The 21,499-nt window shown below is 37.6% G+C and overlaps 1 protein-coding gene across 1 annotated transcript in view; it reads right to left on the reverse strand.

Moving 5' to 3' along the window:
• cwf19l1 (CWF19 like cell cycle control factor 1) overlaps positions 1 to 21,499 on the reverse strand; it is a 182,593-nt gene that overhangs the window by 121,247 nt on the left and 39,847 nt on the right. The window contains exons 5-6 of the mRNA XM_039769980.1: positions 11,740 to 11,954; positions 11,416 to 11,531 (exon numbers count right to left, since the gene is read on the reverse strand). Coding sequence (XP_039625914.1) covers positions 11,416 to 11,531; positions 11,740 to 11,954 — 331 coding nt within the window. The remainder of the gene's footprint in view (positions 1 to 11,415; positions 11,532 to 11,739; positions 11,955 to 21,499) is intronic.

A 21,499-nucleotide genomic window follows, 5' to 3' on the forward strand; every position in this document is an offset into this window, starting at 1 on the left:
TCTCATGAGTTTATTAACTGTTAAGGTACCACATGCTGTACATTCCATCTTAGTACAGACAAAAACATCTCATTTGACAGGTGCGCTTGCGATAGTGAAGTGTGAAGCTCACAAGGGGAAAACGAATCCAGTGAGTAAGGAAAATGGGCAAGCAGACATGTGGGCAAAGAATGCCGCCCAGGATCCTACTTCACCACTAACTTCTTTATTTCTATTACAGAAGGAGGAACAAGAGTCACACAAGGATGCTGTACTATGTCTATGAACTGTAGCAACGGAAAAGGAGATAAAGACGTTGCAGAAAGAGGGATCAGATAAAGCTCTGAAAGGAATTTAGATCCATCCATTAACTAAACATCCTTTTTTCCCAAAAGCTTTCTTTCTAGGAATTGCAAAGGCTGCGCATGGTTTGGCCCACCCTTCCAGAAGATGCAATGATGGCACAGGTGCAACAATACTGTCACGCCCGGGGTTTTTCTAACTTTGCTGATCAGTTCTGTAAGATGACTACATTATGGCGAAGATTTAATGTAGGAAAAGGCTTGCAGGTTTGCGTAGTGCCTTACAGAGAGTGCATGAACAAGTGAGGGAAACATGGTGAACTACCTCACTAAGGGCAATACACTATTAAAATGTGCTCTGTACCCTGTCAAATGTCACTATTGCAAGATGCTCAACTCTAAATCCAGCTACCTTACTTCCCACTGAGGGAGAGGGTGAACCAAATAACTGCCAGGATGAGATAACAAACATTTCCTCCCAAAGGCTTCTTTTCCAGGAATGGCAAATTCTCACACGGCCTGGATCATGCAGGAAAAGACGCTATGACTCAGGATGTCGAGCAGCATTGGGACACCACAGGGTTCTCTACATATGCTGAACAATTCTGCTGACGATGCGCACTATGCCAAAGGTTTAATGTAGGTAAAGGTACTCAGGTAAGCCCCGCCGTCACTCCTAACCCAATGGGTCCCTTTGAACACCTCCAAATGGATTTCATTGAGTTAACACCGTCTAAAGGCTACCGTTATTGCTTGGTAATTGTCGATGTGTTCTCCCGATGGGTGGAAGTTTTCTCTCTAAGCATGCAGATGCAAAAACTGTGGCTAAAGCTTTAATAAAAGAAATCATTCCAAGATGGGGAATATCACAGAAACTGCATACCGATAGCGGAACCCACTTTGTGAATTCTGTAATAAATGAGCTGACGACTTGGCTCCAGATAAATGTGCATCATTACTGCAAATACCATTCTCAAAGTGGAGGTATTGTAGAATGGTGCAATGGTACCCTAAAATCAAAATTGGAAAAAATCTGTGAGCAGACAAACTTAACCTGGCCAGATGCTCTATCTCTGGCCTTGATGGGGTTGAGAGGAAGGACACATCGGCAGTTGGGACTGTCGCCATTTAAAATTGTAACTGGATGCCCCATGCCTGTTGGCATGGTTATCGGAAATGTTACTCTGCATACTGTGGACAATGATCTTCTCTCTAGTCTTGCAGGTCTCCGAACCTCCCTGAAGGAAGTCCACGAACAAGTTAACAAGGCTTGGCGGACCGGTCCCCCACCAACGGAGTTCAAGATCCCCCTTGGAACCTGGATACTGGTCAGAGACACCCGAAGGAAACATTGGCATCAACCTCGCTGGAGGGGACCATTCCAGGTGCTATAATCTACACCTCACGCTGTTAAAGTCGAAGGACTTCCTGCCTGGATCCACGTCTCACATTGCAAAGAATGGCATTCTTAGTTCTATTATTAATAACTTCTTTTGTCCCCTTGAACATGGGACAGCAAACTTATGGGGACCTTCCCACACTAACTTTCCAAGTAGGGAAGACTACCTCACTCCAGATTGACTTTTGTACTGTTGCTCCTTGTGGAACTGGCAGCCATGAACAATAGACTAGGGCTGAAAAATATGTGTGTGTCTACTGACTCCACTCATTATGGCAGTAATTGTGAAAAATGGCAGTGGGTATTTGCCAATACAGGTACCTATGACTGGGGTTATCAGCTCTGGAAGGCTCAGCAACATGATCTCAAGACAAGGTTCTCTATCATTAAGGGACATACTAGCAGAACATGTTTACATGATAATTGTAACCCATTAATTATCACTTTAAAGGATCCGTCACCTTATGATGGGGGTATTTACATATTAGGGGCAGATGTCTCTGGGAAAGATCCTCTTGGGAAATTCGTTATTCGAGTCACAGCATGAACACCCGATTCTGTCACCCCTACCTCTTTAACCTTCCCTACCACTGTCCTTCCTGATGGCTCAGTATCTCGTGCACTTGCTGGTCTTACTGCCCTTTCTGTAGAACTTGCAGAAAATTCTGGTATCTCCAATCCCCTTGATGAACTATTTGACGGTGGTTGAATTTGGGCCGGATGGTGTAAAACTATTTTCACCACTGTCCTCATTTCCCTTGCAATCATGGTTATTTGTGGTTGCTGCTTCATCCCCTGTATTCATGGCCTTCTTCAGAGGCTTATTGACACCTCTCTCACAAAAGCCTATTTTCTTCATGCTGACAATTTCCAAAACCCTGATTACAACCCTTTGCTTTCGGAACTTTCTCCCTCTTCTGAATATGATGATATTATTCCCGATGATTGGGTCTGATCATTCACATGTGCACATATTTTTGTGCAAAAGGGGGGAACTGAGAAAGAAAAAACTTAAACCATTAACTTGCATTCCTTTATGAGGAAAGGCTGACCTCTGCTACTATCAGAAGACCCCTGAAGAATGTAAGATCTTTATGGACTATAAGAATGTTTAAATTGATTCTAAGTGAGTACAAATACAAGGGTGTATTCCTTAGGAATGCAAATGGCTGTTTATTTCATGTTTTAGGACATTCCAGTATGTCATAAATTAAGATTTATGTATAACCTCAGAATGAACTGCTAGGGTTTTTTCCTTTTCTAGGATATAAAAGAGAGAACGTTTTTACTTTAGGTATTCTGCTAAAACCCAAATCAGTCGACTGAGTTGTGAAGAGGTAGTCTCACATTTTCTCTACTCACCAAGAATTAAGAATAAAGAAATTATTTTTACTTTAATTGGGTTTAAGTTCTTCTGTTGTTTTCGACTTCAGCGCTCACACATGTCTATCGAGGTGATCACCATCAATCAAAGAACTGTCACTTACCGAGTGTCACTTAACGGCGTGCATAGAACTCACACTATAACAGGATGTAAGCACAAAAGCCGAAATGTGCTTATGCACAGAAAAATCCAGATGCAGGAATCTGTGCGTTTGCCAACTTCCGCGTTCATCTGCTACATAAATCCCGGTCAGTGTGAAAAGTAATGCTCGTGCACATAATTACGCCTCTTTGAATATGTAAATCAATATAAATAGCCTTTAAGCTCAGCGTTCTGTGAAAAGACAAAGACAAAAGCAAGAGGGAAAATGGAAGAATTTCAGCGAAAACCAAGTGGAGGCAAGAAAAAACGTACTATTTGTTGGTTTAAACATTGGTATGAACAACAAAAGGAAGCTGATCGAGTGACATAGCATGTCAAAGAAACTCGAAAGCTCAAGTTCACAAAGTCGCACAGTGTCCGAAATAAAAAAAGAAGTCAGAGATCAAAGTCGCCGTGGAAAGGCGAGTCGTACCTCACTGTCTGAGTGTCATATGAAAGCTTATTAGGGTACAGAGAAAAAAAAAAAAAAGGCACACAGTGGGGAAAAAGCACGAAATGGCAACTTCAATCTCGAAAATATCCACTTTAATCACGTAGTTTATTTTGTCATTAAAGTAGAACATCATAAACTTCATCTTAAAATCATTGAACTAGTTTCTCAAATCACTTCGTAAGTAAAGTAGCACGTTAACTGCTTTGTTTTGTATGTGTTCTTCTATGTATGTGAATAACTAGTGCTTCTTAAACCGGCTTTTTCTACCTCCGACAGGACACAGACACCATTACATTCGTGATATTACAGCTCTCTGAATAACTAAAATACTGAGATGTATATGTAATATCATTTTCATGATTTCATGATGATGGGAGTTAAAGCATGTTATTAAACATGAGAACAAGGTGGCCTAGTGATTGTGCGCGACCTTCGATGAAATAATTTATTGCAGCCATACTCAGGGGCGGCTCTAGGCTCGTGGCAGCCCTAGGCAGAGGAAGAATCGGTGGCTCCTTTGCCCGCCAATGTCAATATGGTATCTTATGCACGGCAGATGGCCACGTCTGTTGCAAACACAGCATAGCCGCCTTGTGCTCATGAGACAAACATTTAACTCTTGCCGAAATTTGCCGCTGCATTTTTAGCTGTGTCGTTATTTTCTGTTTTATATTCAACTAGCAGAATACCCGCGCTTCGCAGCAGAGAGGTAGTGTGTTAAAGAAGTTATGAAAAAGAAACATTTTAAAAATAATGTGACATGATTGTTAATGTAATTGTTTTGCCACTGATATGAGTGTTGCTGTCATTATATATATATATATATATATATATATATACACACATATACACACACACATATATATATATCTATATAACGAAATACCCGCGTTTTGCAGCGAAGTAGTGTGTTAAAGAAGTAATGAAAAAGAAAAGGAAACATTTTGAAAATAACGTAACATGATTGTCAATGTAATTTTTTGTCACTGTTATCTATATATCTATCTATCTATATCTCCTTTGGGGTGCGAGCAGCTGTTGCTGGGGGTGTCAGAATCCATCGAGGAAGAAAAATGAAAAACATTATTTGTACAAAATCTTAATTTATCTATACATTCCTAAATAATTAAATGGGCAGGCTATTTCGTATAAGTGCAATATGCTTCTTGTTAAAATGGATGACTCCTGCTCTTACGTGCACTTACTGTAGTGCTGCGTGGGTATTATGAAGTATCGTATCTGTTCAAGTTATATTTAAATTTTAAATAAGTAATTTTTATTTAGTCGACAGAAATATGTTTGGTAGGAATGAAAGTTAAATTTAGTCAGCACTGCATACATTTTTCTTCACCACAGAAATTTAAAGAGTAAATTCAACTTACATTCCTACCAAAGATATTTCTGTCGACTAAATAGAACCTACTTATATCCAAATTCGAGATATTGAGCTGTCGCCTGCCTGCCTGGATAAATCACCCTCGCTTAGCTCTAACTTTTTTACCGTTCATTTAATCATGACTAGTCGCGAAAAAATCAGGACCTGGGAGGATTACACTGAGTAAGGCTTTACCAAAATAATTATTGATGGCGAATAAAGTATCCATTATTCATAAAGCTTCAACTGGTGATCTTTTTTTCTGCGTTAATCTCATATTTTTTCATACTTCTTCTCAAACCAAGGGGGTGCGAGGGTAAAATGAATCGGGAAGCGCTGATTCATATATCTATACTAATAAAAGGCAAAGCCCTCACTCACTCACTGACTCACTCACTGACTCATCACTAATTCTCCAACTTCCCGTGTAGGTAGAAGGCTGAAATTTGGCAGGCTTATTCCTTACAGCTTACTTACAAAAGTTGGGCAGGTTTCATTTCGAAATTCTACGCATAAGGGTCATAACTGGAAGCTATTTTTCCCCATATAATGTAATGGAGTCTTGAGTTGGAGATGGCCGTGGGGGGCGGAGTTTCGTGTGACATCATCACACCTCCTACGTAAGTACGTAGAGCACAAGGAAGAACTCCAAACAGCGATCAGCACAAAACGCCATTTCACAATTGAGAAGGCAGAAAAACATTATGAAGCAAATGATGCATACAAGCATATTCATAAGTACAGCTACTTCGGAAACAAAGCACGGCGTGAACCGTAAGTTTATATTAAATTAAGTTCATAGGCTACCACTAGCGTTTGTAATTTAGTGCCTGCCCATATAAGGCCGCCCATCAGCGGCAATCCAATACAAACACTGCCGGTAAATATTCACGTGTGAAGGACTGTGCTTATGCAGAGGAAGATGAGATGGTCAGGGTGGTGTTTGGCACAAACTCATTGAAACTGCGAGAGAAAGTTTTAAGTGCGGGTCTTAGCTGACATTACACGAGATGGCACCAGTACAGCTGGGAACCTTCGATGCAAGAACACCAAGCGGCTCACGGAACTGACGCAGTGCACAGACAAAAGCAACAGTTCCAAAGAGTGCTGAACAAAAACCGAATTACACAATTGAGAAGGCAGCAAAAAAATATGAAGCGTCTTATACATAGAATCATATTCATAAGTGCAGCTACTGCGAAACAAAGCACACGGTGGAAAAAGTGAATGTCCTGCTAAAGGAAGACAGTGTAAAAAAAACCCGTGCATGCAGTTTGTCACATCACAGATAAAAGGAAGACGAGCTGTTTATTGATGCAGTAAGGAACTAATCGATGAATGAAACCTCTTATCTTTACAACGATTGACAAACACGGAATGTAACTTGAACACATCCTACAAATACGAGCCTGATTGAAAGAAATAATGATAATCAAATCCTTGATGACAGCAACATTCAATAACACTCACAAAACAATTACTGTATATTGACAATCATGTTACGTTATTTTTAAAATGTTCCCTTTTCTTTTTCATAACTTCTACTTCTCCACTGCGATACACGGGTATATATATATAAATGTATATATATACCCGATCTACAATACATACTTTAGCATAGACAAGCCACACGCTGTGGCTAATTGTAGAGTCTTAAGCCTCTAACGCCGACATTCGAGGTTCGATTCGAGAGGGGATGTACTGACTATGTAGCGCTACCGATTCATTTTACCTTCGATCTCCTTGGTTTGGGACGTATGAAAAATATTAGGTTAAGCAGAATCATGTTACGTTATTTTAAAATTTTCCCTTTCTTAGCACAAGCACAGCTGAGAAGCTTGATGCATGTACTCCATAACGCGTTAAAAATAACGCATTTAATCACACTTTCAATTCCAAGCAAACGGAACTTTTGTCAATGCATGATTTCCTGGTACATCCATTACACTGATGCACACATCACAGCTACAAAAATGTTAGAGTCGGAATAAAGCGCGTTCTACGACTGATCATTTCGACTACCTGAGCGAAGCCTTGATAAAAGCATGGTTTTGTGCACACTGAAAAGCAAGCAAAATTAGATGCATTACAGAAAGCGGACTTTGTGGCTCTTACTGGGGATCATTGGACTTCCATGACCGTTAGTAATTCTAATTACAAAATGTTCAATGATCACACTGTTTTAGCCTAATGTACAAAATAATTTTGGCTAATGTTACTCAGAGTTTAAAGAGTAAGCTGGTCAAATTACCTTTTATGTTTCTGACTTATTTTTTAAGAAGAAAACTGCACTTTATGGTGAAATTTTGGTTATTATTATTTAAAGACAATACTATTCTGCAAATGTACTTAAAGTACTTAAACTACCACTTTATTTTTAAGTCTGCCCAATTTTAACCAGGGATGATATTTTTGTTTCTGTTTTGAATTCAAATGCAGTTTAAAGGCTTTTTTTCAGAAATTAAAACAGCTTCAGTTTACAATATTCATGTCCATGTCTATTATTTGATTCTGTCGCCCACTAAAACCGCTTTTAAATAAAAAAAAAAAAAAACATTTGCGATTTGGGGCAAATTTACGTGCGATTACATACGATTAATCAAGATTAATTCTTACACAGCCTCTAATTAATTGGATTAATTTTTTAATCGAGTCCCACCTAATATATATATGTAGATATATATATATAGATTTGTATATATATGTGTATATACAGTATATATGTAGATATGTATATGTTGTATATACAGTATGTATATATGTGTGTGTGTATATATACAGTATGTGTATATATATGTATATGTATATGTATGTATGTGTGTATATATGTATATATATATATATATATATATATATGTGTATAGATGTGTATATATATATATATATTTATATATATGTTTATATATGTGTCTGTGTGTGTGTGTGTATGTATATATATATATATATATATATATATATATATATATATGCCAGCAACACTCATATCAATGACAAAACAATTACATTAACAATCATCTTACGTTATTTTTAAAATGTTTGCTTTTCTTTTCATAACTTCTTTAACACACTACTTCTCCGCTGCGAAGCGCGGGTATTCTGCTAGTACTGAATATACTGAAATAGTTCTACTGTCAAATAATGCAAACAATACGCGGCACATGTTTCGCCCTAATTCTGGGCCCACCAGGTGTACACACTCACTACACCTCCTCTCAGGAATCGAACCTCGGACGTCAGCGCTAGAGGCGAAGCCTCTCGTGTTGCACCACAGCGTGTGTTTCGTTTATTTGACAGTATGTAGATCGGGGTGTATGTATATATATGTATATATATATATATATATATATATATATATATATATATATATATATACACACACACACATATACACACACTCCTGTAGCCACAATAAATGCCTTTATTTTATAGACAAACGAGGGATGAACAAGTTCCTTTCTACTGTAGCCACAGCCGCGACACACATACTGTAAAAAAACATCAATAATAACTCATAAACGTGCAATATCATTTAGGAAAATCACAACATTTTACTCACCAAAAATTCGGATTATTTGTAAACAAAATCCATCGTCGTCTCTTTCCTCAAAAACAGTTCAATTACATGTTGTACGGATTATCCGAGCACTTCAGTTCCATCAAAACCTCACTTTCTATCACCATCGAAGGTAATGCTGAAAGGCGAACCCGCCCTATGGTATTCCTGGCATAAGTTTGAACTCGCTTTAGGGCTGAAAATGTCCGCTCGATAGAAGCAGCGTACACAGGAATGCTCACCGCCAAATATACCAATGTGAACAGCCACCCCATGCTCTCATTCAGATTTTTCTGATGAAGGAAGTCAAGGAGATCAGTGGGAGATTCTCCTGCAAAATCATCCATAGCATATATTACAGTCAGTTCTGTTTTTAGCCGAGACAGATCAAAAAGCGGTCCGTGGCTGTTGTGTTAAAGTGTATAAGGCTGCATAAGTGAAATTTTTCTTGTATTCCCAAAACTTTTGGGGCTTGAGGAGCGTGACAAACATCAGGTTTTCATGGTCATGAAATCTGGTCTGTGTCTGGCAAATAATATTGTCCAGAATCCTGCCATGGAGTTGGCCGTAGTGCACGCGACGATCTTTCGCGTTTAGAGCGTTTGTGGTGCGTTCAATGGCGTCGTAGACTTCCTCATATCGGCTTCTATCCAATCAATGGGTCTGAATACGGTGACGTTGGCGTACGCCTGCTAAAGAGCCCTACTGACACCAACTCAAAATCTGATTGGTTGAAGCAACAGGTTAATCAACATTTATTCTGTGTTAGAGTGCCTCCACAACAGATTCTGAAAGCCTCTCTGCCTGGCAACAAATGATGGCTGAAATGTGATTGGTTAAATGCTTTAATACGAAACTCCGCCTCCCACGGCTATCAAGCTGCAGTCTATTCTCTCTGCCTGGCAACAAATAATGGCTGAAATGTGATTGGTAAAATATTTTAATCTAAACTTCGCCTCCCACGGCTATCGAGCTGCATTCTATTACAGTATATATGGACAAAAGTATGTTCCAGTTATGACCATTATGCGTAGAATTTCGAAATGAAACCTACCCAACTTTTGTAAGTAAGCTGTAAGGAATGAGCCTGCCAAATTTCAGCATTCTACCTACACGGGAAGTTGGAGAATTAGTGATGAGTGAGTGAGTGAGGGCTTTGTCTTTTATTAGTATAGATATAAATTGGTGTGGCGGCCCCTGGGATTTGGCGGCCCTGTGCAGGTACACAGTTTGCACGTGCCTAAGGTCACCCCTGCAGTACTATCTCTTTCAAACGTACTAACCCCCAATTCCTGTCCTTCCTTTTCTTTCTCCAAGTAACCAATCGCCACACAATCAGCTCTGTAATGGACGTTAAGCCATCTGTAAGCTTATAACGCCGATTCTTCAAAAATTTAAGGAACATTGAAATATCTTCGTAGTACATGCTTCATTATTCTATCCTTCACGCCAGTCCCAGTGAAGGATACAGTGCGAGGCAGGAACAATCGTGAGTGGAGTGCCAGATCCTTGCTAGCGTAGCAACACTGTGCCCTTTAATTATTAAAAATATAGATTTAAATGAAGTTAAAGTTTTATCTGTATAATATAATAAACATATTTTGCTGCATTTCAGCTTAAAAATGATATCATCATCATATGTAAATACACTCTTCATAAAGTGGCTCAGGTTTTGCAATATTATAACTGTACTGCAAGTTTGTGAGGTAACTGTACTCATAAGTACTAACAGTTCTACAAGGAGCAGCTGATGGACTGATTGAGTGCGTTCAGAGTTCTTGGGATGAAACTGTTTCTGAACCGCAAGGTCCGTACAGGAAAGGTTTGAAGAGTTTGTCATATGAGAAGCAGTTCAAATAGGAAGCATGGCTAAGGCAGCGTGTGTTTGATGCTGTGTACCGATAATTCTCTTTCCGGTCAGCTTCTCCGAGTGGTGCATTGAGAGTTATATGGAAAAAGGTGATCCAGTGTTGCAACCCCTAACGGGAGCAGCTAAAAGAAGAAAAAGAAAGTGCAGTGAGGGTAACAACGCTAAAGCAGCTATGGTATTTAGATTAGTTTGACCATTCCGTGGACCATTATATTGTTACTGGTTAATTACAATCAGATGCATTAAACTAATAAACAATATGCAGTTAATTTCAGTGTATTTATAAAGCCACATCAGGAAAAGAAAGGATAACCACACAGGAACAGTAGCACTGCTTTGACTCTGGGTACCGCCAGTCTGCAAAACCGAGCGGAGAACTTGTATACGACAGGGTATAAGGTACCGTGGAAATGTGCGTGGCTTTACGCCAAGTTTAGGATTTATATATTGCGATTTGAACGTGGAAACATTCTTATGCAACATTTCTGTGCGTACGTACCGTTTATACATGAGGCTCCAGGTGTATGGTTTCAACCCATAAATATACTGCAGAATAACTAAAAGAATACCCCTACCCCTCACCTCCATTTTAAAGCACAAGTACAGCCTAGGTTTGTGTTTTTTTTTCATTTATAAAAATTGTTTCAATTTTGAACACAATTTCAAGGGGAAAATTAATGTACATCATGACTGTGAAGAAGTAATTTTGACCTAAAAAATAACAGACTTATCCTTTAATCTGTCCTGAAAGGTGAAGATACTTATTAGGTCAATGAATAAGCTGGCCAATGAGCCATGACAGTTAAAATTGATTTGTGCTGTAATGTTAACATACAGTATATGAACTGTTAACAAACCTTAGGAAAAAAATGTAAATCATTATAAAAGATGTTTGAAACATTTTTGTATTAAGATTTCCAATATAGTAAAAATAAATAAATAAATATATAAGCAATACCTGTATGGCAATCTTTCATAATATGTTCCCTCCAAACCAGCAAAGTGATACCTTGGTTTCAGCATGTGTGCTATATTTGCAACTGAAACAGACCCATGCGAATGGCAGTCAAAACCCTAAAAGACAACAACTACCTGTCATTTCACTGTATGGCAAACTTTAGAATGAAAATTGCATTTAATACTGGTTTAAAAAGTATTTATCATAAAAGAAAACACCCTTTCATAGTGCAGATATAATTTAAATTCAATGACAAACACTGATCCAAAAACTCAATTTTCAAAATCTTAAAGTTTAAACAAAAACAGACAATCCTTTTCTTACAGGGGAATTTCCATAGCGTGCTATTCCTTTGGGCCATTCTGATGTAAGAAGAACATCTATTCCTTTGTATTGAGAAGTAGACAACAAAGGAGCCATCAATGCTTCCACATCTTTGGGTGTGAAACAGTATGCAGGGGCTGGTTCTTGGCAAGATTCTCTACCACTCAGGTATGCAACTTGGAAACCAGACACAGCGGTGAACAACCCTTTACGACCTGTACAAAAACAAGTTGTACATAATCATACTAAAGCAATATTAGCACCTTCAAATATTAATACATAACATTTACAATACTTCTAATAAAAGAAAAATATTGTATTCAGTATACATTACTTAACTGCATAACTAATTAAAAAAAGACCTTTAATGTACACCTTTACTGTTGCTTTATTCACAAGAGTTTTGTTTTCATTTTGTCCTCTTAATTGATTTAGTTCTGTGATTCTTAACCTTTTCTGACCCCTTTAAGAATCTGATGAAAGCTATGGACTTCCTTCCCCAGGAATATTCACATAACCACAACTTTGCATGCAATAGATATAATGTACTTTATTTATCAAGATTTGATTATCTCATATATGACATACATAAAGTATTATTGAACTATACTTTTAAAGTAAAAAATCAAAAAAAAAAAACTATTTTTTTTTTTAATGCTAAAAGTAATGGCTACTAATTACAATTATGAAATACAATCCTCTTGTGCAAATTAAAACCGATCTACTACTACATTTTCTACTACTACTACTACTCTAAATCAACAGTACTGGGCTTTATACTGAATGTAAACGTTAATTTTTATCCGACTCTCACAGACACCCTGAAACTCATCAATGGACCCCCTAAGGGTCCATGGACCTTAGGTTAAGAACCCCTGATTTAGTGGATTTTTTCAGAAAAAGGTAACTAATCTAAACTAGACACATAATATTCCTAAGTATTCCTACAAAAAAAATGTTGAATGTCAAACTTTTCTGTTAGCAAAATTAGCTGTTAACAGATATATAAAAGAAAATCATAAACAAGTATATACAAAAAAGACAAAAAGAACACCTTACATGAGTCGCCATTCACTAATTTAGCGGCTTATTAATACATCTAAAAAAAATATTCCTAGGAAAAATTTAGATTTGATCTGAAGAAGTGTGGAGATCTTCACTTGCCTGAAATAGTTTGGGAGCAATTCTGTAATTTACAATTCAAGCAGTTCCAGAGATTAACACTTGAGACTACTTATTTGAAAAATGTGTAAGAAAATGTCAATTAAACAATGATTTTAATTTGTACTTTTTGTCTTTTTTTAAAGAACTAAATGGAACAGTAAAATGCCCTCCTGAGCTTCAACCCCAGAAGGTTCAAAATTGTTGGACAGCCAATGGGGTCAGGCCTGTTGGGGATCAGAACTGGTGTGGTGCTGAGGGTTCCAGCTTGACATGCCCCATCTGGATAGGTGCATGGAATGTCTAGTCTCTCCAGCCTGATCATCATCTTCTTTCATGTCGGAGGTGCTTCGTAAACTCCACATTTCAGTGGACCTTCCGATGGTATCCGATGTCGCTTGTTTCAACGAGTGTATTATGAGATTCAGATTTAGGCCGGAGTTATACTTCACGCGACGCGACGCATGCTGCAGTGGACGCTCCTGCTATGCAAGCGTTGTAGTGTTCATACTTGCGCGCGTACTTTACGTAAATCTGGAGGAATCCACCAGGTGGCAGTGCGAGATATTATCACAGTGAGAACATGTTCGGCTTCTCTGTGTTGTGAATTGCCTAGAACACCTATTAAATTCTGATGACACCTTACCGCAATATCTCTGAAAAGGATGTTTATTGATTAAATCCATCAATCCAGGGATGTGTCCATTCCAGCAAGCATTGGGCACGAGTGAGAAACAGTCCCTTGACGAGGCCTCAGCTCATCTCAAGGTGAATACAAGCACACATATAAACTAGCGTCATTTTAGCAGCAACAGATCCCCAAATCTGCATATCTTTGGAAGGAAACCGGAATAGTGTGGAAAAGTGAGGAATACAAGCAGGAAATACCAGCAACATAACTCCCTGCGAGACAGCAGTGCTATTGCTCCACCACCGTGACACCCCCATGTGTGTAATTAACAGTATTCATTATTTAAACGAAATTATATGGAAAATGTAACATACACACTTTAATGCATTTCATCATGAAAGTGATATCTATACTAATAAAAGGTAAAGCCCTCCCTCCCTCACTCACTCACTCACTCACTCACTCACTCACTGACTGACTCATCACTAATTCTCCAACTTCCCGTGTGGGTGGAAGGCTGAAATTTGGCAGGTTCATTCCTTACAGCTTCCTTACAAAAGTTATGACTACGCGTAATGGTCATAACTGGAAGCTGTTTTTCTCCATTTACTGTAATGGAGATGAGCTTGAACGCCGTGGGGGCGGAGTTTCGTGTGACATCATCAAGCCTCCCACGTAATCACGCAGTACATAGAAAACCAGGAAGACCTCAAAAAAGCACTGAAGAAAACATGCATTATATAACTGAGAAGGCAGCGAAACAATAAGAAGCGAGCGAGTGACATATACAACCATATTCATGAGTTCTGCTACGATGTAAACCTACACTTTAAGTTCATAGACAGGCTGCTGCTGGCGTTTGTAATTTAGTGCCTGCCCATATAAGGCCGTCCGTCAGCGGCAATTCAATAGCAAACTCTCACTAAATATTCACGGGTTAAGGACTGTGCTTATGCAGAGGAAGATGAGATGGTCAGGGTGGTGTTTGACACAAACTCAGCGAAACTGCGAGAGAAAGTTTTAAGTGCCAGGACTAAGGTAACATTAAATACAGCCATGGACATAGCACGAGATGGCACCAGCACAGCTGGGAAACTTTGATGCATGTACACCGAGCGGCTCACGTGAACTGACGCAGTGCACAGATAAAAGCAACAGTTCCAAAGAGCGCTGAACAAAAACAGAATTACACAATTGAAAAGGCAGTAAAAAATATGAAGCGTTTGATACATACAAGCATATTCATAAATCCAGCTACTGCGGAAACAGAGCACACGGTGGAAAAAGTCAATGTCCCGCTAAAGGAAGACAGTGTAAAAACCCGTGCATGCAGTGTGTCAGGTCTCAGATAAAGAAGAAGGCGAGCTGTTTATTGATGCAGTAAGAAACAAATCGATGAATGAAACCTGTCATCTTTACAACGACTGACAAACACGGAATGTAACTTGAACACAACACATCCTACAAATACGAACCTGATTGAAAGAAATAATGATAATCAAATCCTTGATGACAGCAACACTCAGTAACACTCACAAAACAAATACTGTATATTGACAGTCATGTTACGCTATTTTTAAAATGTTCCCTTTTCTTTTTCTAGCTTTTTTAACACACTACTTCTCCGCTGCGATAAGCGGGTATATATATATGTGTATATATATATATATATATATATATATATATATATATATATATATATATATATATATATGTATATATATATATATATATATATATATATATATATATATATATATATATATATATATATATATATATATATATATATATATATATATATATATATATCCCGATCTACATACTCGAATAATGGATACTTTATTTGCCATCAATGATTGTTTTGGTAAAGCCATACTCAGTATATTCATTAGATGAACGGTAAAAAAGTAAGAGGGAAGGATGACTTATTGAGGCATGCAGGCTGTAGTGCGCGTCAACTCTATCTGAATTGCAATCACATTTGAAAAATATATCTTTTCAAGTTCTATTTAGTCCATATGTGTCAAACTCAAGGGCCGCGGGCCACATCCGGTCCGGCGTGTAATTATATCCGGCCCAAGATCATTTTATATACTGTATTATTGTTATTAAAGCCCGGGTATATGAAGCACTGGTAACACAATAAACTACAGATCCCATAATGCAGCGCTTCAGCTGCCTTGCCGAACACTTACCGCGTTAATCAAGTCTACCTTATGATGCTGCAAGTTATTGCGAAGCTAGCTCACACGATGCTGAAGAGAAAAGTTGATTCGAAAATAGAGCCTTTAAAACCGATGGGAGGCTGAGTATATGTTTACTGAACCCGTGTGTCTCATTTGTGGAGCTAATGTGGCTGTAATTACAGAATTTAATCTAAGACGGCACTATGAGACAAAACATCAGGGTAACCTGAATGCAATGCAGAAGATACAGAAAGCAGCATAATTAAATAAGAATCTGACACTTCAGCGGACGTTTTAACCCGTGCACAATCACAAAGTGATTTCAAGTGAAGCTGCTTTTATGGGAGACACAAATGCACCAGTGCAATTTGCCCCACTTTCCCTGTTGCCAAGTAATGTTAAACCAAGTCGTCACTACGGTGTTCCCAAATACGCACTTTGCTGATAAACTGAGCGCACTGAGTTTGCACGGCGCTTTGGTGACTTCGAAGAACAAAAAAAGTCCGTCTACATGCGGCTCGAACCTTGTGCATGTTTGGTAGAACATATCTGTGTGAGAAGCTCTTCTCAGTGATAAAGACTAACAAAACAGCACACAGGAGTCGCCTCACTGATGAGCACCTGCAATCCATCCTGAGAATCTCCACAACACAGAACCTCACACCAAACATAAACGAACTTGTTGCCAAAAAAAGATGCCAGGCGTCCAGCTCTAAAATGAGATATGAGCAAAGACAACTGAATGATTTGATTTGTTATTGCTGAAAGGAACACATTTTATTTATATTTCCAGGTTCTGTTATGCAGCATGTTCATATTTGAATTTGTATAATTTTGACAGGATATATTTTTATGGAGAGCAAAATCTTTTGGGATATTTAAAATCTAAGTTTATTTTTTATATAAAATTACATAAGAGTAAAGAAATGTGAATGTTTGTTCTTTTAACGTTTACTTTATTTCTAACTTGTATAATTTAGACAGGATATATTTTTATGGAGAGCAAAATATAAGTTGTTTAAGGTTTGAGTCGATTTATTCACGAATAATATTCCTGTCTGTTTTTACCATTCCTACCAAAGATATTTCTGTCGACTAAATAAAAATTCCTTCTATTTAAAATTTAAATAGAACTTGAACAAATACGATAGTTCATAATATCCACGCAGACTTGCACGTAAGAGCGGGAGTCATCCGTTTTAACAAGCAGCGTACTGCACTGATACGAAATAGCTGTGTGTGTATATATGTAGATATGTATGTATATGTATATATATATGTTTATATATGTGTGTGTGTATGTATGTATATATATATATATATATATGTATTTGTGTGTATATATGTGTGGGTATGTATGTATGTGTGTATGTATTTATGTGTGTGTGTATATGTATGTGTATATATGTAGATATATATATATGTATGTATATATGTCTATATCAGAGGTCACTAACAGGCGGACCTCGGTCCGCATCCGGACCGCAAAGCTGTCTCATATGGACCTTGACTTACAGCCAAAACAAAAGGTTATCATTTAAACATGATGGGGCTTCTATTTTTACCCGGCGCAGCTTTTGTAATCTTTACTGTAATGGTGAGGAAATACACAGTATACGCGCTAAGCCATTTCACGTGATACCTCTCATCCAATCAAGTCTGCAGATTCTAGTCGGTGAACGTTGTTTTACGAATCCATGTACGCAAACAGAGGAGGGATTTTTCAGAGATACGGTCGAAAAGAAGAAAGATAGTGAAACGTGTGTTAGAGGCAAGGTCAGGAACCAAACGCGTTGAAAGAAATGTAGCGATAAAAATAAAGACTACTGAGAGATACTGTGAGACTGTGCTGGATAAAGAAGAGACGAGTGACACGGCGAAAGGGACAGAAATATACGGAGCAAATGGCTCTCTAAAAGGAGGAAAGTGGACAGCGAAAATAGGGTATTTAATCCAGAATGGACAAACTCATTTCTGTTCATACTTCCCACTGGAAACACTAAACCTGTGTGTCTCATATGTTCAGAAACCGTGGCACTTGTAAAAAGTGCCAATGTGAAACGACATTATGAGACGAAGCATAAAGATTTTGAACGAACATACCCACTCAAATCTGAAGTGAGATCACAAAAAATCATTAGTCTCAGAGGCCAATATGACCAGTCCACCAGGATCCTGAGCCACACATTCACTGCCCAACAACGTGCTCAGGAGTGCTCCCTCAGAGTTGCTTGGATTTTGGGACAACACAGAAAGCCATTTACAGATGGAGGGGTTGTCAAAGAATGCATGAGTGCAGTAGCTGAAACATTACTTGAGGGAAAACAAAAGCATCTCCATTCCTTTTGTATTCTTCTGAAGTTTAGCACTTTATTTAAGCATGCACAGTTTTCATAATTTATTTTTGTCTTATTTTGAAGTGCAGCCCTACTTTTGTTTATTAAATTAAAGAAGAAATTATACACTGACAGAACAAAAAAGTACATATTTGCAGTCATACATAAATGTTCAGTTCTGTGTTTGAAAATAAATATTGTCAAAAGGATTATGAATTGTACTAAACTAATTTGATTTGAAAGTCTAGTATTAATTACATGCAGATGTTGATACAACTACTAGGCTACTTAAATAGACATGATACTAAATAGTTAGACAACATGATCTTCAGACGGACCGGACCTTTGCTTTAAGAAATTTTCTCTGACTGGACCTCGATAGATTTTAGTTGAAGACCCCTGGTCTATATGTATAGATATGTATATATATATATATATATATATATATATATATATATATATATATATATATATATATTTTTATGTGTGTGTGTGAAAATATATATATATTTATATATATATGACAACACCACTCATCACTCACAACAGTGACAAAACAATTACATTGACAATCATGTTACGTTATTTTCAAAATGTTTCCTTTTCTTTTTCATAACTTCTTTAACACACTACTTCTCCACTGCAAAGCGTGGGTATTTTGCTAGTAATAATAATAATGCAAGTTCTGTGATTGAAACTGAAGGAGTTAGTTTGGCAAGGATAGTTTAATCTGAAGTTTTGTGTGACATCACCGGCCAATACAGGTACAAGTAAAAAGACTGAAAGGTTTAATGTTTGACTCAAATCTTGGTGTAGGATACAGAACATGCAGGACCTGCTTCACAATGATAGGGTATATTTAGAAAGGAAGAATGCCAATATACTGTGGAGGCATAGCAGTAGGTTTGTCAAAGATTATTTAAACCAGGGAAGGAATGGGAGTTTAGGACAGGCAGGCAGGCCAGTTTTAAAATTGTGCATAAAGTAATGGGAGAAGTATTAATGAACATATAAACAGTAAGTTTGAAATTACTAGCCCAGAGTTAATAAGCCACAAATGAGCAGTAACTACTGTAACTTAAAGTTAGAATTAACAAGAATGTTTGAAATGACATGAACATATAGTAATCAGTTAATAGACTGAACATACCCGATTCAAGGCAACTGGTTAAATATCAAAGACTTTGAAAGTTTCTTCAAGTGCACTTGCATAATCAGCTCTTATGGCAAATATTCAAAGGAATTATCTTGGCTACAAACAATAACTTTAACAAAGTCACCAGCTCAGAAACTGCTCACACATTTCAACATCAGGTATTCAGAGAAGACTATAGGCGCTTTGCCACCACAGGAACCTTTCAGGACCCAGACTCTTTATAGTCACCGCCCTGATGGGCTACACCAGGCACTGCATCAAAACATGAAAATACAAGTTGCTCTATTGTCAACTCTCTAACAATAGGTTACTGAAGTCATCTATTTAGTTATTAGTATTATTTACTATCAATAACTTATTTATTAGTTATTGTTACATATTTATACTTCTTACTAATGATTTGTCAATTTATAGTTATGCATTGCTGCTGTCCCTTTATATTCGTCTCAAGGTTGCAGTTACTGGAGTGGAACAACCAAGTGTTTCATTGCATATCTTATTGTATGTATAATTTGTATGTGACAAATAAATCTGAAATAATAATCTCTGCTGTGAAGTTGTGATCACTTTGAAGCAATAGCATGATGGGTCCACCAGTGAACTTGCGAATGGCACCTCATTTCACACTGCTTCGCACTTTTGTATGTCACATATTTTACATAAAGATTACAGTTCCTGTTGTGCAGTGGGAACACAACACATGAAAGTGATGTGGCCAGGGATCACAAGTGGCCGAGAGCCTACATCATACAAGAATTCATTGGTTCATGAAAACAAACGTTGTGTGGTGGGAAAACACATTATGTCAATTAGGCACTCAGGGAAGGATTGCTAAAAGAAATCACTAATAAAGAAAATAAAATTACTTCAAACAAGAAACTAGAACAGTGTATATCAGACAAGTAGATACCTCCTTTCTGTCTGACAAAATATCTGCAACTATGAACAGTATGCAAAGCTGTCATCAAGGACAGAGGGGGCTAAACTGAAGAATCTATTAAATTGCATTTATGTTATTTTATAGCTTTAATGTATTCACTATTATTCTAAAATGTCACAGACAAAAAAAAAAAAAAAAAATTCTGTGAGTAGCGAGTCTGAATCCTAGACTTCTTGCATTATGTAGCTAATAGGGGTGGAGCAAAATCTGAATACAGTATTCCGCAAAGCACAAATACTGGATTTTTATGAATACTTATTTTGTACAATTATTTTTAAGATTACTTGGGGGCTCTGTCCCCGGATTGCTTCTCTCGCCAACCCCCGGACTTTCTGTCTCTGCCGCTCATGTATGTGGATTTCACTTTCACCAAACAACAAATCTTTTAATTCAAATAGGCAAAAATAGACAATCTACAAGTCTTTGACAAAGTTTAAAGCCAAACACTACATACTTCTGTCATATGTCCATATATTCAATCTCTTTTCACTGTTCCATTATTTCACAGTGTAATAATTTACATTTGTTAGCAGTAATGCTACCTTTACTATTAGTTTTTTGAGACTTTTGAATTTTAGTACTTTCATAATCTCTAACCTGCTCTGCTTGAAGCTGAGAGTGCAGGAGCTGTGTCTGACAATAGCATTCACACAAATGAGAAGTGAGTGGACCATGTGCACGCCAGCCACTTTGCGTCTCTGCCCTTCGCATATATGGATTTCACTTTCACCAAACAACAAATCTTTTAATTCTCGCGGATATACCTCGACATTGGGAAGAAATACCCACTTGGAGCTGAGAGCACAGGAACTGTATCTGACAATAACATTCACACGAATGAGAAGTGATTGGACCGTGGGTGTTGTTGTAAATGTTTGAGAGGAGGATGGGACTTGTCAAAATTTCTTGGCAAAAAATCTTGTCTCGCAGGACCTGAAATTATCTCAGAGAAAGTCTCACCCCAAGATTCCTTTTATAATACAGAGATCTGTCTGCATATTTAAGTTTCTAAAGGTAAAGAGCAACAGATTTAAGAACTCTTTTATTCCTGGAGCTATAACCATTTTATATTCTGTTACTTATAGGGATGATGCTAAATGTTAAATTCTGCATTATTATTTTGCATACTGTTGAAAGTAAATGTTCGTCTTTGTATTGACCTTGGAATGTGTCTTTATGCAATAACGTTGGTTGTCAAATGTTGTGTCTTTGTTGTATATAATTGATCTTTGTAACAATGTCTTCTATTTTTGTACTTTACTGCTGCAAACAAATTTTCCTCTGGGATAATAAAGTCTACCAAAACCAAACCTGCTCTATATTGAAATTAGCGAAGGATTTGTGTGA

This window comes from Polypterus senegalus, chromosome 11 (assembly GCF_016835505.1).
Source record: "Polypterus senegalus isolate Bchr_013 chromosome 11, ASM1683550v1, whole genome shotgun sequence".
Classification (NCBI taxonomy): domain Eukaryota; kingdom Metazoa; phylum Chordata; class Cladistia; order Polypteriformes; family Polypteridae; genus Polypterus; species Polypterus senegalus.